Here is a 12,387-nt window from a genome sequence, read left to right on the forward strand (position 1 = left end):
AGGGAAAGATATGGGCAGTTGCTCACAAAAAAAGAATTTAATATCAGCTGGTGAAATATTGATGGGTTTGTATGATTTTCCAAGGGAATATCCCAAGCATGCGGGGAACAACCGTAGTTTTCAACATCTGAAACAAAATGTTCTTCCTGCCATGAAAGCCAGGCAAAGAATGAGAGCTGGGGGAGACAGCATGTGGGTTGGCTTGTACAGGTTTTGCACGCTAGCGGCCAGAGTCCTGTGCTTCCCAAAGCCCCTCTACTTTGTTGTGCCTCTGTTCCCAAGTCAGAAAACAGCCTGCAAGCTGAAACAAGAACAGAAAAGGCTGGCAACAGGAGAAGTGAATGTGTGATCTCTCATGCTTCATCTCTGTCTTTGCAGGGTGTTAACTGGTTCCACTGGAAGGGCCATGAATATTCTATCCAGTTTGCAGAGATGAAGCTGAGACCCTCCAGCTTCCGAAACCTGGAAGGAAGACGAAAGCGAGCGTAAAGCCCTGGGGGTGCTGAGGGGGCTATGGGTAGGGTAATGGGGGGGAGGGATATAGAGTGGGGGTGTGGGGGGATCCTCTGGCATCACTGGGGTGGTGGGGTGTGAGGAGCTGGTCGTTGTACCAAAGCATCAGTGACCCTTGGCCGAACAGAGGCTTCTGCAGCAGTCCAAACCAGCCTTAAGCGTCCCAGCATTTTCAGCAGAGCAGCTCCGGCTGCCCGTCCGTAACGTCCTCCACGCCAAAGACAACGATCTCAAGGGTTGTATGTTGTTTGATTAATTTCTTACTTTCTCAGAAAGCCTCTGGGATAAAGTTCTTCCACAGTCTGACTATCTCTTTGGTGGCCCAGGATAGGGGAGGGAGAACAGTTTTGTACATTGGGAGTTTGTTTTAGAACCAGCCATATTTTACACACAGAAATGTGTACGAATAATTATCATTATTATTATTAGTTATAATTGAAATTTTTTTGTCGTTGGAAAGCCTTTTTTTATACATATCAAGTACCACAGAGAAGGAGGGGATGGGAAGGGGAAAGCAGTATGTTTTTAAACTTAAGCATAAGATTAATATTATTAATATAATGACAAAGTAATAATAATAATGATAATAATAATAAGCTAAATTTTGTCATTTGTAAGAGAACCATGCTTTCGGAAACACAGCAGGACAGTGTCTGATTGTAAATTTTTTTTTTTATAAATAAAAGCACAATTACTTTTAAATAAATTTCTACCTTTTTTCATACATGTTGAGTTTGTGCATGTCCAGGGTATATTTACTTAGATGGGGAAGGAAGAGAAAGGCTGAGAATGATCAGGCTGCTGAGCCCATACCTAAAACCGTTCCTTTTGTCAGTGATAGTTGTAAGTATTCTGCTGGCTTTGTTGCAGTGAAATGCCCGTAAGGATTTGGTTTCTTTTGGAACAGATTTTTTTTTTCTCCTGCCCAAAAGCTTCTTACCTGTTTTTCTAAGTGTTACTGACCAATGCTTGCTCTGTCTAGGAGGGAAAAACTAACAAAAGAATACAAAGAAAATGCAGAGTTGTTAGGTACCGTTGGCATCTTGGAACACTTGTGTAAATAAAGGGCACTCTTTTTTTATATGAATGAAACCTATGTGTAGTTCCTCTGTACCATACTCTTCTGTTGAAGGCAATAAAAGATCTTTTGTTTTAACCCAGTCTCTCTGCCCTACTTCAAGCTTGCACTTTTCAAACAGAGCAAATGTTTCAGCCCCTTCCTTGACTATCACTGGAAGGTGGCTTGGAAAGAAGATGCTTTCAGTCAGAGCCAATATGATCAGCTCTATGAATAAGACTGTGAAGTGGTAGCTATTAGGTAAGGGGGGAGTACTATTTTTATTTATTTTTTATTTTATTTTATGTTTTATTTTATATTATTAATTTTTTTTTTATTGTTGATTTGACACAGGGTGTAAAAAATGTGCGTGCATAGGAAATATCTCTAAAAAACTTCAAAATCAGGAGGGAGGAAAAGAAGGAAGGAGGGAATCGCTTCCCTTCACCCTTAGGTCCCACCTTCTTAATTTATATATTTTTTCTTTTAATATTTTTATTATTTTTAATTGCAATCCTTCAATTATTGAATTTCTGAGGTTTAGCTGAATGTTAGCCCTTGGGAACGGTTATGTCCCAGGGCCATCTTGTTCACAGTCTTGACTGAAACTTTGGAATCGCCCCATGGGGCACCCCCGTGCTGGGGTGCACTGGGAGCAGCTTTGCTGTGAGAGCGCCCCAGGACAGCGGGAGTTGCTGCAGACAGGAGCATCAAAGCCTGTGTTCTGGGCTTTGTTAGTAGTCACTCTCAGCAACTGCATGCCAGAAATGTCCAGTTTCTGTAGGTATTTATAATGCATCTCCCAGGAACCATCTCACACAGCAAGCAACTCATCGCTAAGCAGACCTTGGGACCACAGATGATGGCAATGCACAGGCATGGTGCGGCGGATTTACACAGGCAATGCCTGGCTGGGGAAGTGGGAGAAGTTCCTAACAGAATTAGTAAAACATTTTAGGTCTGCTCATGCAGTTTCTATTCCAGCACCTCTTGGCAGCCCGGCTCGCTCTTCCTCAGCCGTTTTAAGCCTGGCTACCGGCAGATGGCACATGGAGTCCGTCTGTCTTGCTCTGTGCCTGCTCTGTTTGGCAGCAGTTGGAAATCTTGCAGGTATCTGGCGTCTGTCCCGACGCTGCTGTTCTTCACTGTTGTCTTCTCCTCTGGTGGAGTCCAGCACTCTGAGCTTCTGAGCTGGTGCTGGTGGCTCTGCAGCAGAGGTCTCTGGCCACGCAGCAGGAACTTTGCAAGGACAGCTGTGAGAAAGAGTTTATTTTTGGCTTGCAGGAGCTAGGTCACAGCAAAAGCCCATGTCAGAGAGGAACTCCTATGTGCTTTCTCCATGAATATTGTTTTATGTAGTTTGACTTACTTTCTTCCCCCCCCTCTCAAACTGCAGTTATAACCAGTGAGTATTCTTTGTTTTTCACAGGGAACACAACTCTCCTTTGACCTTCCAGAGCACTGGCAAGGGCCTGAGCTGTAGCACTATATTAAAATCATTCTCTGTAATTAATAGCCTTTCTTTGGTGTTTGTCAAAGCCAATGATTGGCAGTATAAAAGGGGGCAAATCCAGTAATGAGGAAATCTGCTCCACTCTCAAGATGCTTTCCAAGTTATTAGGACATGGCACTAAAATCTGCCTAACTGGGGACTTGAAAGCCCTTGCAGCCTGTTTGCAGTCATTCAGAGGAAGGATTCACTTTTATGAAATTTTTTCTTCATTTCTAGTAACATCACAAAGCTGACTGTATCTTGGCTGTGATGTCTTTTAGCTTGGCAGATCCAAACAGGGCTGCTGGAGACGGGCTCAGATTTGTACCTCGCTCCAGAAATGACGCGAGCATGCTGCACAGAGGGAAGATGATATTTCCTGTAATTAATCACTGACAGATGCCCTGCTTGGTATTTCTCATGATTACTACTGCAAGAGAGAAACTGGCAAATCCTTGAAGTAACACATGCCAAAACACCCTTCGGAGCTGACGCAAGCTTGATTCGGTACCAAACAGCTCCACCATGGGATGCTGTAAGGGATATTCGCTCTCTGGCTTTTTTCTCCCCCCACCCCACTCCTGATTGCAACTCGTGAGAACAGCTTCAAAACAGACCCGGTTTTGAAATCTGTTAACAAACCTGCCAAGGGTGCACCAAATTGCTGTCTGGTTGGTTTGTCAACCATAAGGCACGTTAGTGCTGATAATACTTAACGTGATGAAGCGGTTTGGGAGCGTCAAGGAGGCAGGAGAGAAAGGGCTTCAAAAATATTTAGGCAGCAAGACTGAAGGTCTCAAAGGCCGCTGCACCCATCCTCCCTCCTCCAGCCAACGTGCATGCCCAGCCCTGCACAGACCCTTAGTCACACTGCAGCCCTAGCAAGATCTCAGACTTGGATTTCTTAAGTGGGGGTGAGGTGAGCACCTCAAGCCAGTTGGGCAAAGACAGCTGGATAGGTAATTTGGGGGGACTGAGGCTTAAGTTGATGGCAGCTTTTAGCTTATTAAATCCTCTGACTTTCTGTGGGACTTGGACTACTAAATGGTGGGGTTTTTTCTCAATTCAGTGCAGCCAGGCTGACCGAGAAGCCGCAGCACTCCAGTGTGACATGAGACGTGACAGATGATACTTCCAGAAGAGCACCCTCCTCTGCTGCACCCTCTAGGGTGTCTAGGTGTCACCCTCTAGGGTGCAGCCCCCCTTACCTCCTCTCCTGATGCTATTCCATTTTGTTCATTGATCAAGGGAACTGATCTCACCTATTGCTGGGCTAAATGTAACCACAAAACCAGGGCATCTTGCCCAAGCCTGCATTAGTAAGTAGCCCAAATTATTGCAGTGGTCTGTAACAGAAGACACCTTCTATTTCCCATCTTTTCAGTAAAAGGATGTCACTTCATTCAAAATTACAAGTTTGACTTGCTTTGCCTGAAAAAGGGTTGGGCATAACTGGGAGTTAACGAGTGCAAAGCTAGGAATTGAGTACAGAGCGACCCAGTGGCTGCCCCTTCTACCCAGCTGGTCCCAGTCTTCACTGCCTGAATCCAAAACTGCAGCCTTGAAAAACCTTCTCACAGCTGCCACATTAAATCTGAGATCTGCAAATTCTGCAGGAGCAGTACATTTTTCTTTATTTTTCTTCTTTTTATTTTTTCTTCTTTTTCTCTTTTTCTTTTTTCTTATTTCTTTTTTCTCTTTTTTCTTTTTTTCTTTCCTTCTCCTTCTCCTCCTTCTTCTTTTAAGCATTCTTTGTGCTTAACCTAATGAACTTTCTCTGTCAGACCTTGATTAGTAGAAAGGAAAGCTGAATAGAAATGCTTAGGTGTCATCAATAAGCAGCAGCTTGATCCTCCACCCAGAAAATGGCAAGGCGGTGGCATCAGCCTCATGGCGACCTTGCCACTTCATACTTCTGCCTTCCAGGGATGTGGACAAGATGACACAGGCCTCAGGAACCAGGCTGGGATTGCTGAGGTGGTGCTTGGCTGGTTGCTGCTGGCTCTGCAGCAGGCTGGGAGTAGTGAGCAGATAGGAGACACCTTCATATAATGTTACAAATATAGGATCTTGACAAAATGATTGGGCGAAATGATAAAAAAGTATTTTATGGGAAGTGGGGGAAAAAACCTATAAAAATGAAAAATAAAAGACATGAACCCTTCAGCAGCTTTAGCACTCCAGGTGGGGATATCCCCTGTTGAGGATTGCCTTATAATTTTCTTTGAAAAAAGCCTGCTCAGAAACTCTCCTGACTCTTGCCTTTGTTCATATGCCTTTTTCCTGGGTATTTCCCCAACAGCCTCACCAGGTAAAGAAATCTCAGCCTGTCGAGGGCATACAACATATGTTTGTCTTGGTAAACAAGGTGTGGTTTGTCACCAAGAGACTGCAAGCAAATACCAGCAAAAGCTGCACATATGATCTTTGTTCTTGGAGGGCTGACAGCCTACTGTAAAAAAACACTAAAACACTTAATCGAGACTTCATTCTAGAGAATAGCATGGCCTCTCTGTGGCGAAGCAGCAGCTGGTTTAGGTGAGAGGGACAGACAGTTCTCAGAAAAAAAAAGAATAAAAAGACAATGTAAGAACATCTCTGGCTTTCTGGGTCATCCTCAGCTGCTCACAAGCTGTTCCTGGCTCCAGCCCAAGAAGTTTAGGAGCAGCACCACAACCCTGATGATTGTACGGTGAAGAGGTTTTCACTTGACTAGCAACCTTGGTGAGGAATTTCCACACAGTTGAGAATGAGTCTCCATCCGGGCTTGCATCAGTCATGTTCCTTCTGCAAAATGAATCAGTCCTATTTCATTTTGCAGTAGAAATGACATCCCAAGTGGAGGATGGAGCAGGAAAATATAACCACATGCAGGCATTTCAACCCCTCTGTAATTTAAAGGAAGGTTTTCTGGAGGTAATAGGAGTTGGAAATGAAAGATCAAGGAAGTTTTTGCACTGTAGTTAAACAAAGCAGCTGATGTTCTACCCAAGTATACAGTCTCCGTCTGTCTTTCATCCCTTCTACTCCTACATTCAGACACATGCAAGCTGAAAAACCCACTTCACTTTCAGTCACTTTTAAAGTGTGGGGAACTCATGGTCTCAGTGAGATGGTATCTGAGGTTACTCACTTGTGCCCTTCTAGGTGACATTGAGGATAAGGGTTTGTTTTTTTTTTAGGGTAAAAGTCCCTCTTCAGAACCTCTGAAGCTGCAAATGTTTGGTCTGAGCTTTTCAAAGCGGTCTGGCAATGCAGGAGGCCCAAAAACGCATCCCTTAGTGCTGACATTTTGCTTCCCCAACTTGGTTTCTCAGAAGCCTGTGGTGAGGAATAGAGGGGACAGATTTGAAATGGCAGCTGTGGCTCTGCCATACTGCCAGGAGCTGGCAGACTGCCTCTCCCTGCCTAGAACCCCACTGCAGCTCCCAAGAGCCAGCCTCACACTTTTCAGTCTCTGTCTATGGAGAGGAGCCTCCAAAGCCCATGCACTGTGTGCAGAAGGACCACTGGTCACGGTGTGTTGATGGTTAAGAGGGTTGGTTTTTGTGGTGTGCAACATGCAACGTAACTAATAGCTGCTGTTATTCACCAGTTCAGGACTCCCTGTGCTTGGATTGCCACAGGGAAAAAGCCAAGCCTGGCGTACCTCCTGCCTGCCACGCATTGGCAAAACCACTTCAAAGGCATCTCATTGCAAGGTAGCGTCTGTGCCTGAAACCGTTGGGGATACATGGGTAGTGATGAAGTCAAAGGGCCTGATGATTTTATTCGCTCACCCCTTTGTCAGGTACTTTCCTCAGAGGAAATCATTCAGCTTCCTGTGTTTTTACTGTAAATTCAATGCTGCAAAGAGGAAAGAGAGAAAGAGCCCAAGACAGATAGACAGATTAGGAGGGAAAAAAACAGCACACGGATTGTTTCAGTACAGATAATCCCTTTCATTGGTACTTATGCGGCTCCCTTTGCCTAAGGCATCCCCCTTTTTATAGTTGTGCAGAAAAGGTTAAAAACAACAGCTAACCTGAAATTTTGTCCACTGCTTAAACCGAAACTACTTTCAGGACTGAAAGTGCTCATTTCCTCCCCGCCCTTCCCCTGCCTCTTTACTTTTACTTTACTTGGAGCCCTGGCCCTCTATTTCTGTAGCTGGCAAATAGCGAGGAGAATAATGTGAAAAAGATCGTGTCTTGTCCAAGAGGAAGAAAAAAATTCCTAGCTGTGTCACTAGAAAGCACAACCATTCAAATTTATTCTCAAAAGATCATTTCCACTTTTTCATCAAACCAGTTGTAAAAGTCTCAGCTTTAGGAAGCGTTGGGACTTTTTTGTCAAGATGCTCTAGGTTTCCATGCAAATCATAGAATCACAGAACGTTTTGGGTTGGAAGGGACCCCTAGAGGTCACCCAGTCCAACCCCCCCAGCAGGGAGCAGGGACACCGCTAACCAGATGAGGTTGCTCACAGCCCCGTCCCTGGCCTTGAATGTTCCCAGGGATGGGGCCTCCACCGCCTCTCTGGGCAACCCCTGCCAGGGTTTCACCACCCTCATTGTAAAGAATTTCTTCCTTATATCTAGTCTAAACCTACCCTGTTTTAGTTTAAAACCATTACCCCTTGTCCTGTCACAGCTGTGCCTACTAAAAAGATTTTCCCCATCTTTCCTGTAGGCCCCCTTTAGGTACTGAAAGGCTGCAATCAGGTCTCCCCGCAGCCTTCTCTTCTCCAGGCTGAACAACCCCAACTCTCTCAGCCTGTGCTCATAGGAGAGGTGCTCCAGCCCTCAGATCATTTTTGTAGCCCTCCTCTGGACCCGCTCCAACAGTTCCATGTCCTTCTTGTGCTGAGGGCTCCAGAGCTGGGTGCAGGGCTCCAGGTGAGGTCTCACCAGAGCAGAGTAGAGGGGCAGAATCACCTCCCTTGCCCTGCTGGCCACGCTTCTCCCGGTGCAGCCCAGAGTACGGTTGGCCTTCTGGGCTGCCAGCACACATTGCTGGCTCATGTCCAGCTTTTCGTCCACCAGTACCCCCAAGTCCCTCTCAGCAGGGCTGCTCTCGATCCTTTCTTCCCCCAGCCTGTACTGATACTGGGGGTTACCCCGACCCAGGTGCGGGACCTTGCACTTGGGCTTGTTGAACCTCATGAGATTCACACAAGCCCACCTCTCCAGCTTGTCCAGGTCTCTTTGGATGGCATCCCATCCTTCTGGTGTGTCAACCGCACCACTCAGCTTGGTGTCATCTGCAAACTTGCTGAGGGTGCACTCGATCTCACTGTCTATGTCATTGATGAATATATTAAACAGTACTGGTCCCAGTACTGACACCTGAGGGACACCACTAGGATGCTGCTGGCAAAGAAGATACTTATACACACACAAAAAAAATAGCTATATCTTCCCTAGAAAAAGATTTTGCAGGGGAAGTTTGAAGTGGTCCCCACAGAGAGGTTTCAAGTCCATTGTGACAGAGCCAAGAAGTGAAACTGGCTGAGACAAACTGGAAAAAAAAAATCCATCATATGCTGAGTACCCTGAACCATTTAGACTTTTTTTCCTAAAAAATAAATAGTAAAAATGAGCTTAGACCCCTGAGATATCAATTTTTATGTTTTGAGTACAATCTCTGCTCATCCTCTACCTTATAGTGGCCAGGCTGCCTGGAAATAACACCCCCTACTGCAGTGCTGGAGCACCAGGCAAATTAATTGCAGATGCTTCTTTAATAACAGGTTCGTGAGCCCAATGATACAGGCGGCAGCTCTGTGTTTTGGCAGGCTCCTACCAGCCCCAGGCAGCCTCCCCTGAAGCCCTAGGGGTGTGAATATATTCCAGCCATGGCTACACTTGGATACACGGATACCTGGGGCAGGGGCTTAAGAAGGGGGGATACCCTGATTTCACATTTGCGATTGCGCTTTGCTTTCTAAAAGCCTTTCCAGGCACATGCAGCTCCAGCCACTGCTCTGGACTCTTCTCACTGAAATGGGTTAAGGGCTCTCAGCTGCTAAAATTTCAGTTCCCCTGAGCAAAACCTCAATTCTAAGCCCTGCTCCACCCCAAACCATCTCCCCTGTCCCAGACGCTTCTCGGCTCACTTGGCTGTAGAGCTGAAGCCCAGCCCTTTGACGAGGTGCTGCTTCCGCGCCGTAGGAGCGCCTCGCTTCGCTGCAAGGTGACGCGGGATTGCTCTGCGTACGGCGTGCGACACTCACATGCGCCAGTGCAGGCAGACGAGCATGTCATCAGCCCAAGGGAAGAATTCAGACGGGGAACTCCCCTGGTGAACTCCCGTGTGCTGGAGGATGTACTAAGTCACTTCAGGTGCCACATCCCTGGTCACTTCTGCGCCACCCCGCACTGCAGTGCTACAGGGTGCAGTCCCTTTAGCTTGCTTGCTTTCCTGTTTGCCTTGCACAGGCTCCTGTGGGCTGTTTTGGGTTTGTAGAAGTCCTTGGGCTGTGGCTCTGCCAGGGTGAAGGCTCTCCCCAGCAGCTTTTGAGGCTGGGTTAATGTGCTGCACCCTGCCAGCCTTCCTTCTTCCAGCGGTTTAAATAAAGCTCCAAGCGCAGGGGAAGCACTGCTGGGAGCTGCCAAATAGTTCCAGCCTTCAGTGAGCCAGCTGTACTTCAAAAGGTGATATACATGCATATACATATGCATATATGTGTATACCTAGGCATACACAGAAACTAGCCATGCCTCTCTATGCATTTGCCCACAAATATCCATCTGTACTAGGGCGTATTGATTCTGCACGAGAGAGTGTGTGTCTGTACACATGAACAGCATGTGCGTACACACACACACACACACACACAAATATAGAAATATACTCATTACAAGGCTGGGAGGTGTTCAGCTGAGCATCACTGGTATAGAGACCCCCAAAGTTCTACCAGCTCAGGATAAATTTCAGTATTTCTTCTTGCAGTTTAGAAGGGGAGCAGACACCACCAAGGCTGCGGATGGCAGCCGGTATCAGGATCTCAGCATCAGCCCTGGCGAGCTGCTAGCCATGGCCTGGGGCTGCTGAGTCCCACCAGCCCCACACTACCCGCAAGCAGAGATCACCAATGCTGCAAAACATTTTGGTGGATAACCCCTTCCAATCCTCTGCTGGTGTGATAAAAGCACGTTTCTTTCTTGTTTAGTGTGTTTATGAGTAGGAGTTCTCTGATTTCTGTAGCAATCAGTTCATTCACTCATGTATATGCTTCAAAGTACAGTACAGAAGAAGAAAAGCAAGGAAGAACCAAAGAGGTGTCTCTGTCCTGGGAGGGATTCATCCCAGATCAGAGCTTGCTTCGTGTGCCTAAGGCCTGCGCAGGTGGGGAATGTAATCAAAGTAAAGGAACCGTAATCGTGCACTTCTAGCTTTGTTTAATGGTCCTAGCTGGAAAGTTTTGCTTCTCCCAGGGAAGGATTTTAACAATCTGTGCCTTTAGAGCTCTCCTCCTTGCTACAGTTTGGCAATTCTTATCAAAGTTCCCATTTCAATAAAGCATTGATTTGGGAGGCTTTGCAGCATACCAGGTTCTGGAGAAGTCTGTTTTCTTTGTCTTAGTTGAAACACTGAATAAACACCACCTGGCCATGGTACCTCTGTGGATACCCATGGAACTTTACAGTACAGCAAAAATGGAGACACACGGCACCTCTGAGACCGGAGAGCAACTTTTCATCTGAATGGGAGGCAGTAAAAATGACAATACCGCTTCAGCTCTACCGCAAAGGCAAAAAAACCAGATAGCTGCAAGTGATGTGCTGCCTGGAGTTAGAATATAGCAAGAAAGCAAAAGCCCAGCATGCCCAGGTGCCTGAACAGCTAGTGCTGGCATTAAAAGTGGGTAAGTTGTCTGTACACTTGATGAGACAATGGATCAGGAGAAGAAATAACAGAAAGGATACACATGGCTGACAAGCAACTTTTATTCCCACTGAAAAACAAACACCTGATGAGAGTTCGAGGTTTCTGTAGCAAAAACCCATGAGCTTTGCATACATTACTGGCCAAAGAAGCATCAGCTGCTTTATTTTGCAGTTGAAGGCTGCATGATTAACTGCAAAACCAGAACCTATGGTTAGGACTTTGCTCTTTCCAAGGTGGTCAGATTTCCAAAGTACCGAACGCACAGCAGATTTTGGGGGGCTGTTCTGCACTTGGCATTTCTGGAACTAAGAGCACCTTGCTAAGTGGGCATCTAGAGAGATAAAAACCCATACTGAGAGTCTTATTTTACATCAGTTTAGTTCTGAGATAGGTGCATACAGATTAGGAATCAGATTAAGAGTGTATATAAAGTGAATATATGATAATAGTGTGTGCTGTTCCTGCTAGGAAATCACTTCTATTTCAGACAAGTGGGTGTATAATGATAGTTTATATATCTTTTATTGGTGATCAGCATATGTGAATATGTGTGGGTATATGTATTTTTAATATATATGTGTGTGTGTGTGTATATCACAGAAAGATGTTATCTATCTCCTGTAAACAGCATGGCAAGAAACATCCCATCAGCACAAATGCATTGTGTCTGATCTGTCCGAGTTAACAACGGTGCCTAAAAGCAAGAAAAATCCGTGGAGTTTCAGTGCAAACATTTCACAGAAGGCTTCAGTTATTATTATTGTTATTTGCGGCGCAGTACTTCCTAGAAGCTCCAATGGAGAAGATGTCACTTTTTAGGGGGACTGTTGTGTGAGCATCTGACACCCTGCCTGGCATTGAGCCCAGCTGCCTTCTTCTCAGAATAGGACCTTCAGAAAGCGAAGGCAGTGTATCCTGGGTACACCATCCCTTAGCACATGAAGGCATCTCTGTTCAGATGTTTTTCCACTGACAAATCAACTGAGTGCCTAGGCTGGTGCGGCACTGCCACATTTCTTTGAAAAACAACCTCTCCTTCCTGGGAAGACAACTGCTGTCAGGGGTCAAACACACCAAACAGGCCAACCGGCTGCGAGTGTTTGCCCAGTCTGCGGTGGTGGCAGGGAGCGGAGCTACCTTTTGTGGTCATCACAGCTCCCCCCAGGAGAAATCAAGAGAGAAGCTGGCAGGCATTGGCATCTGCAATGGGCAAAGTGAGAAAATAATATAGGAAGGCAGGCTGTCAAAGAGGATTTTTAGCAACCACTACTCATGTTAATCCTCTGACCTAGTTTCTGAACGGCCTATATAAGGAAGAATATTCTCCACTGAGCAAGCAGCTAATAAGCACTGCCAGCATTTAAGAGTTTGGAGTGCAACAGTTCTGAGATTCAGCTATCTCTTCCTGGAAAAAAATAAAGCACAGAAAACAAACACTTTTCAAAAAAAGAAAT

The 12,387-nt window shown here is 45.8% G+C and overlaps 1 protein-coding gene across 2 annotated transcripts in view; it reads left to right on the forward strand.

The window, feature by feature from the left end:
• The window catches only part of TNC (tenascin C), a 47,685-nt gene extending 47,196 nt beyond the window's left edge, over positions 1-489 (forward strand). For both annotated transcript variants that reach the window (XM_035890087.1, XM_009634911.1), the window contains one exon: positions 379-489. In XM_035890087.1, coding sequence (XP_035745980.1) covers positions 379-489 — 111 coding nt within the window. The remainder of the gene's footprint in view (positions 1-378) is intronic.
• Positions 490-12,387: the final 11,898 nt, after the last annotated feature.

Source organism: Egretta garzetta, unplaced genomic scaffold (genome assembly GCF_000687185.1).
Source record: "Egretta garzetta isolate BGI_Z169 unplaced genomic scaffold, ASM68718v1 scaffold190, whole genome shotgun sequence".
Classification (NCBI taxonomy): Eukaryota; Metazoa; Chordata; class Aves; order Pelecaniformes; family Ardeidae; genus Egretta; species Egretta garzetta.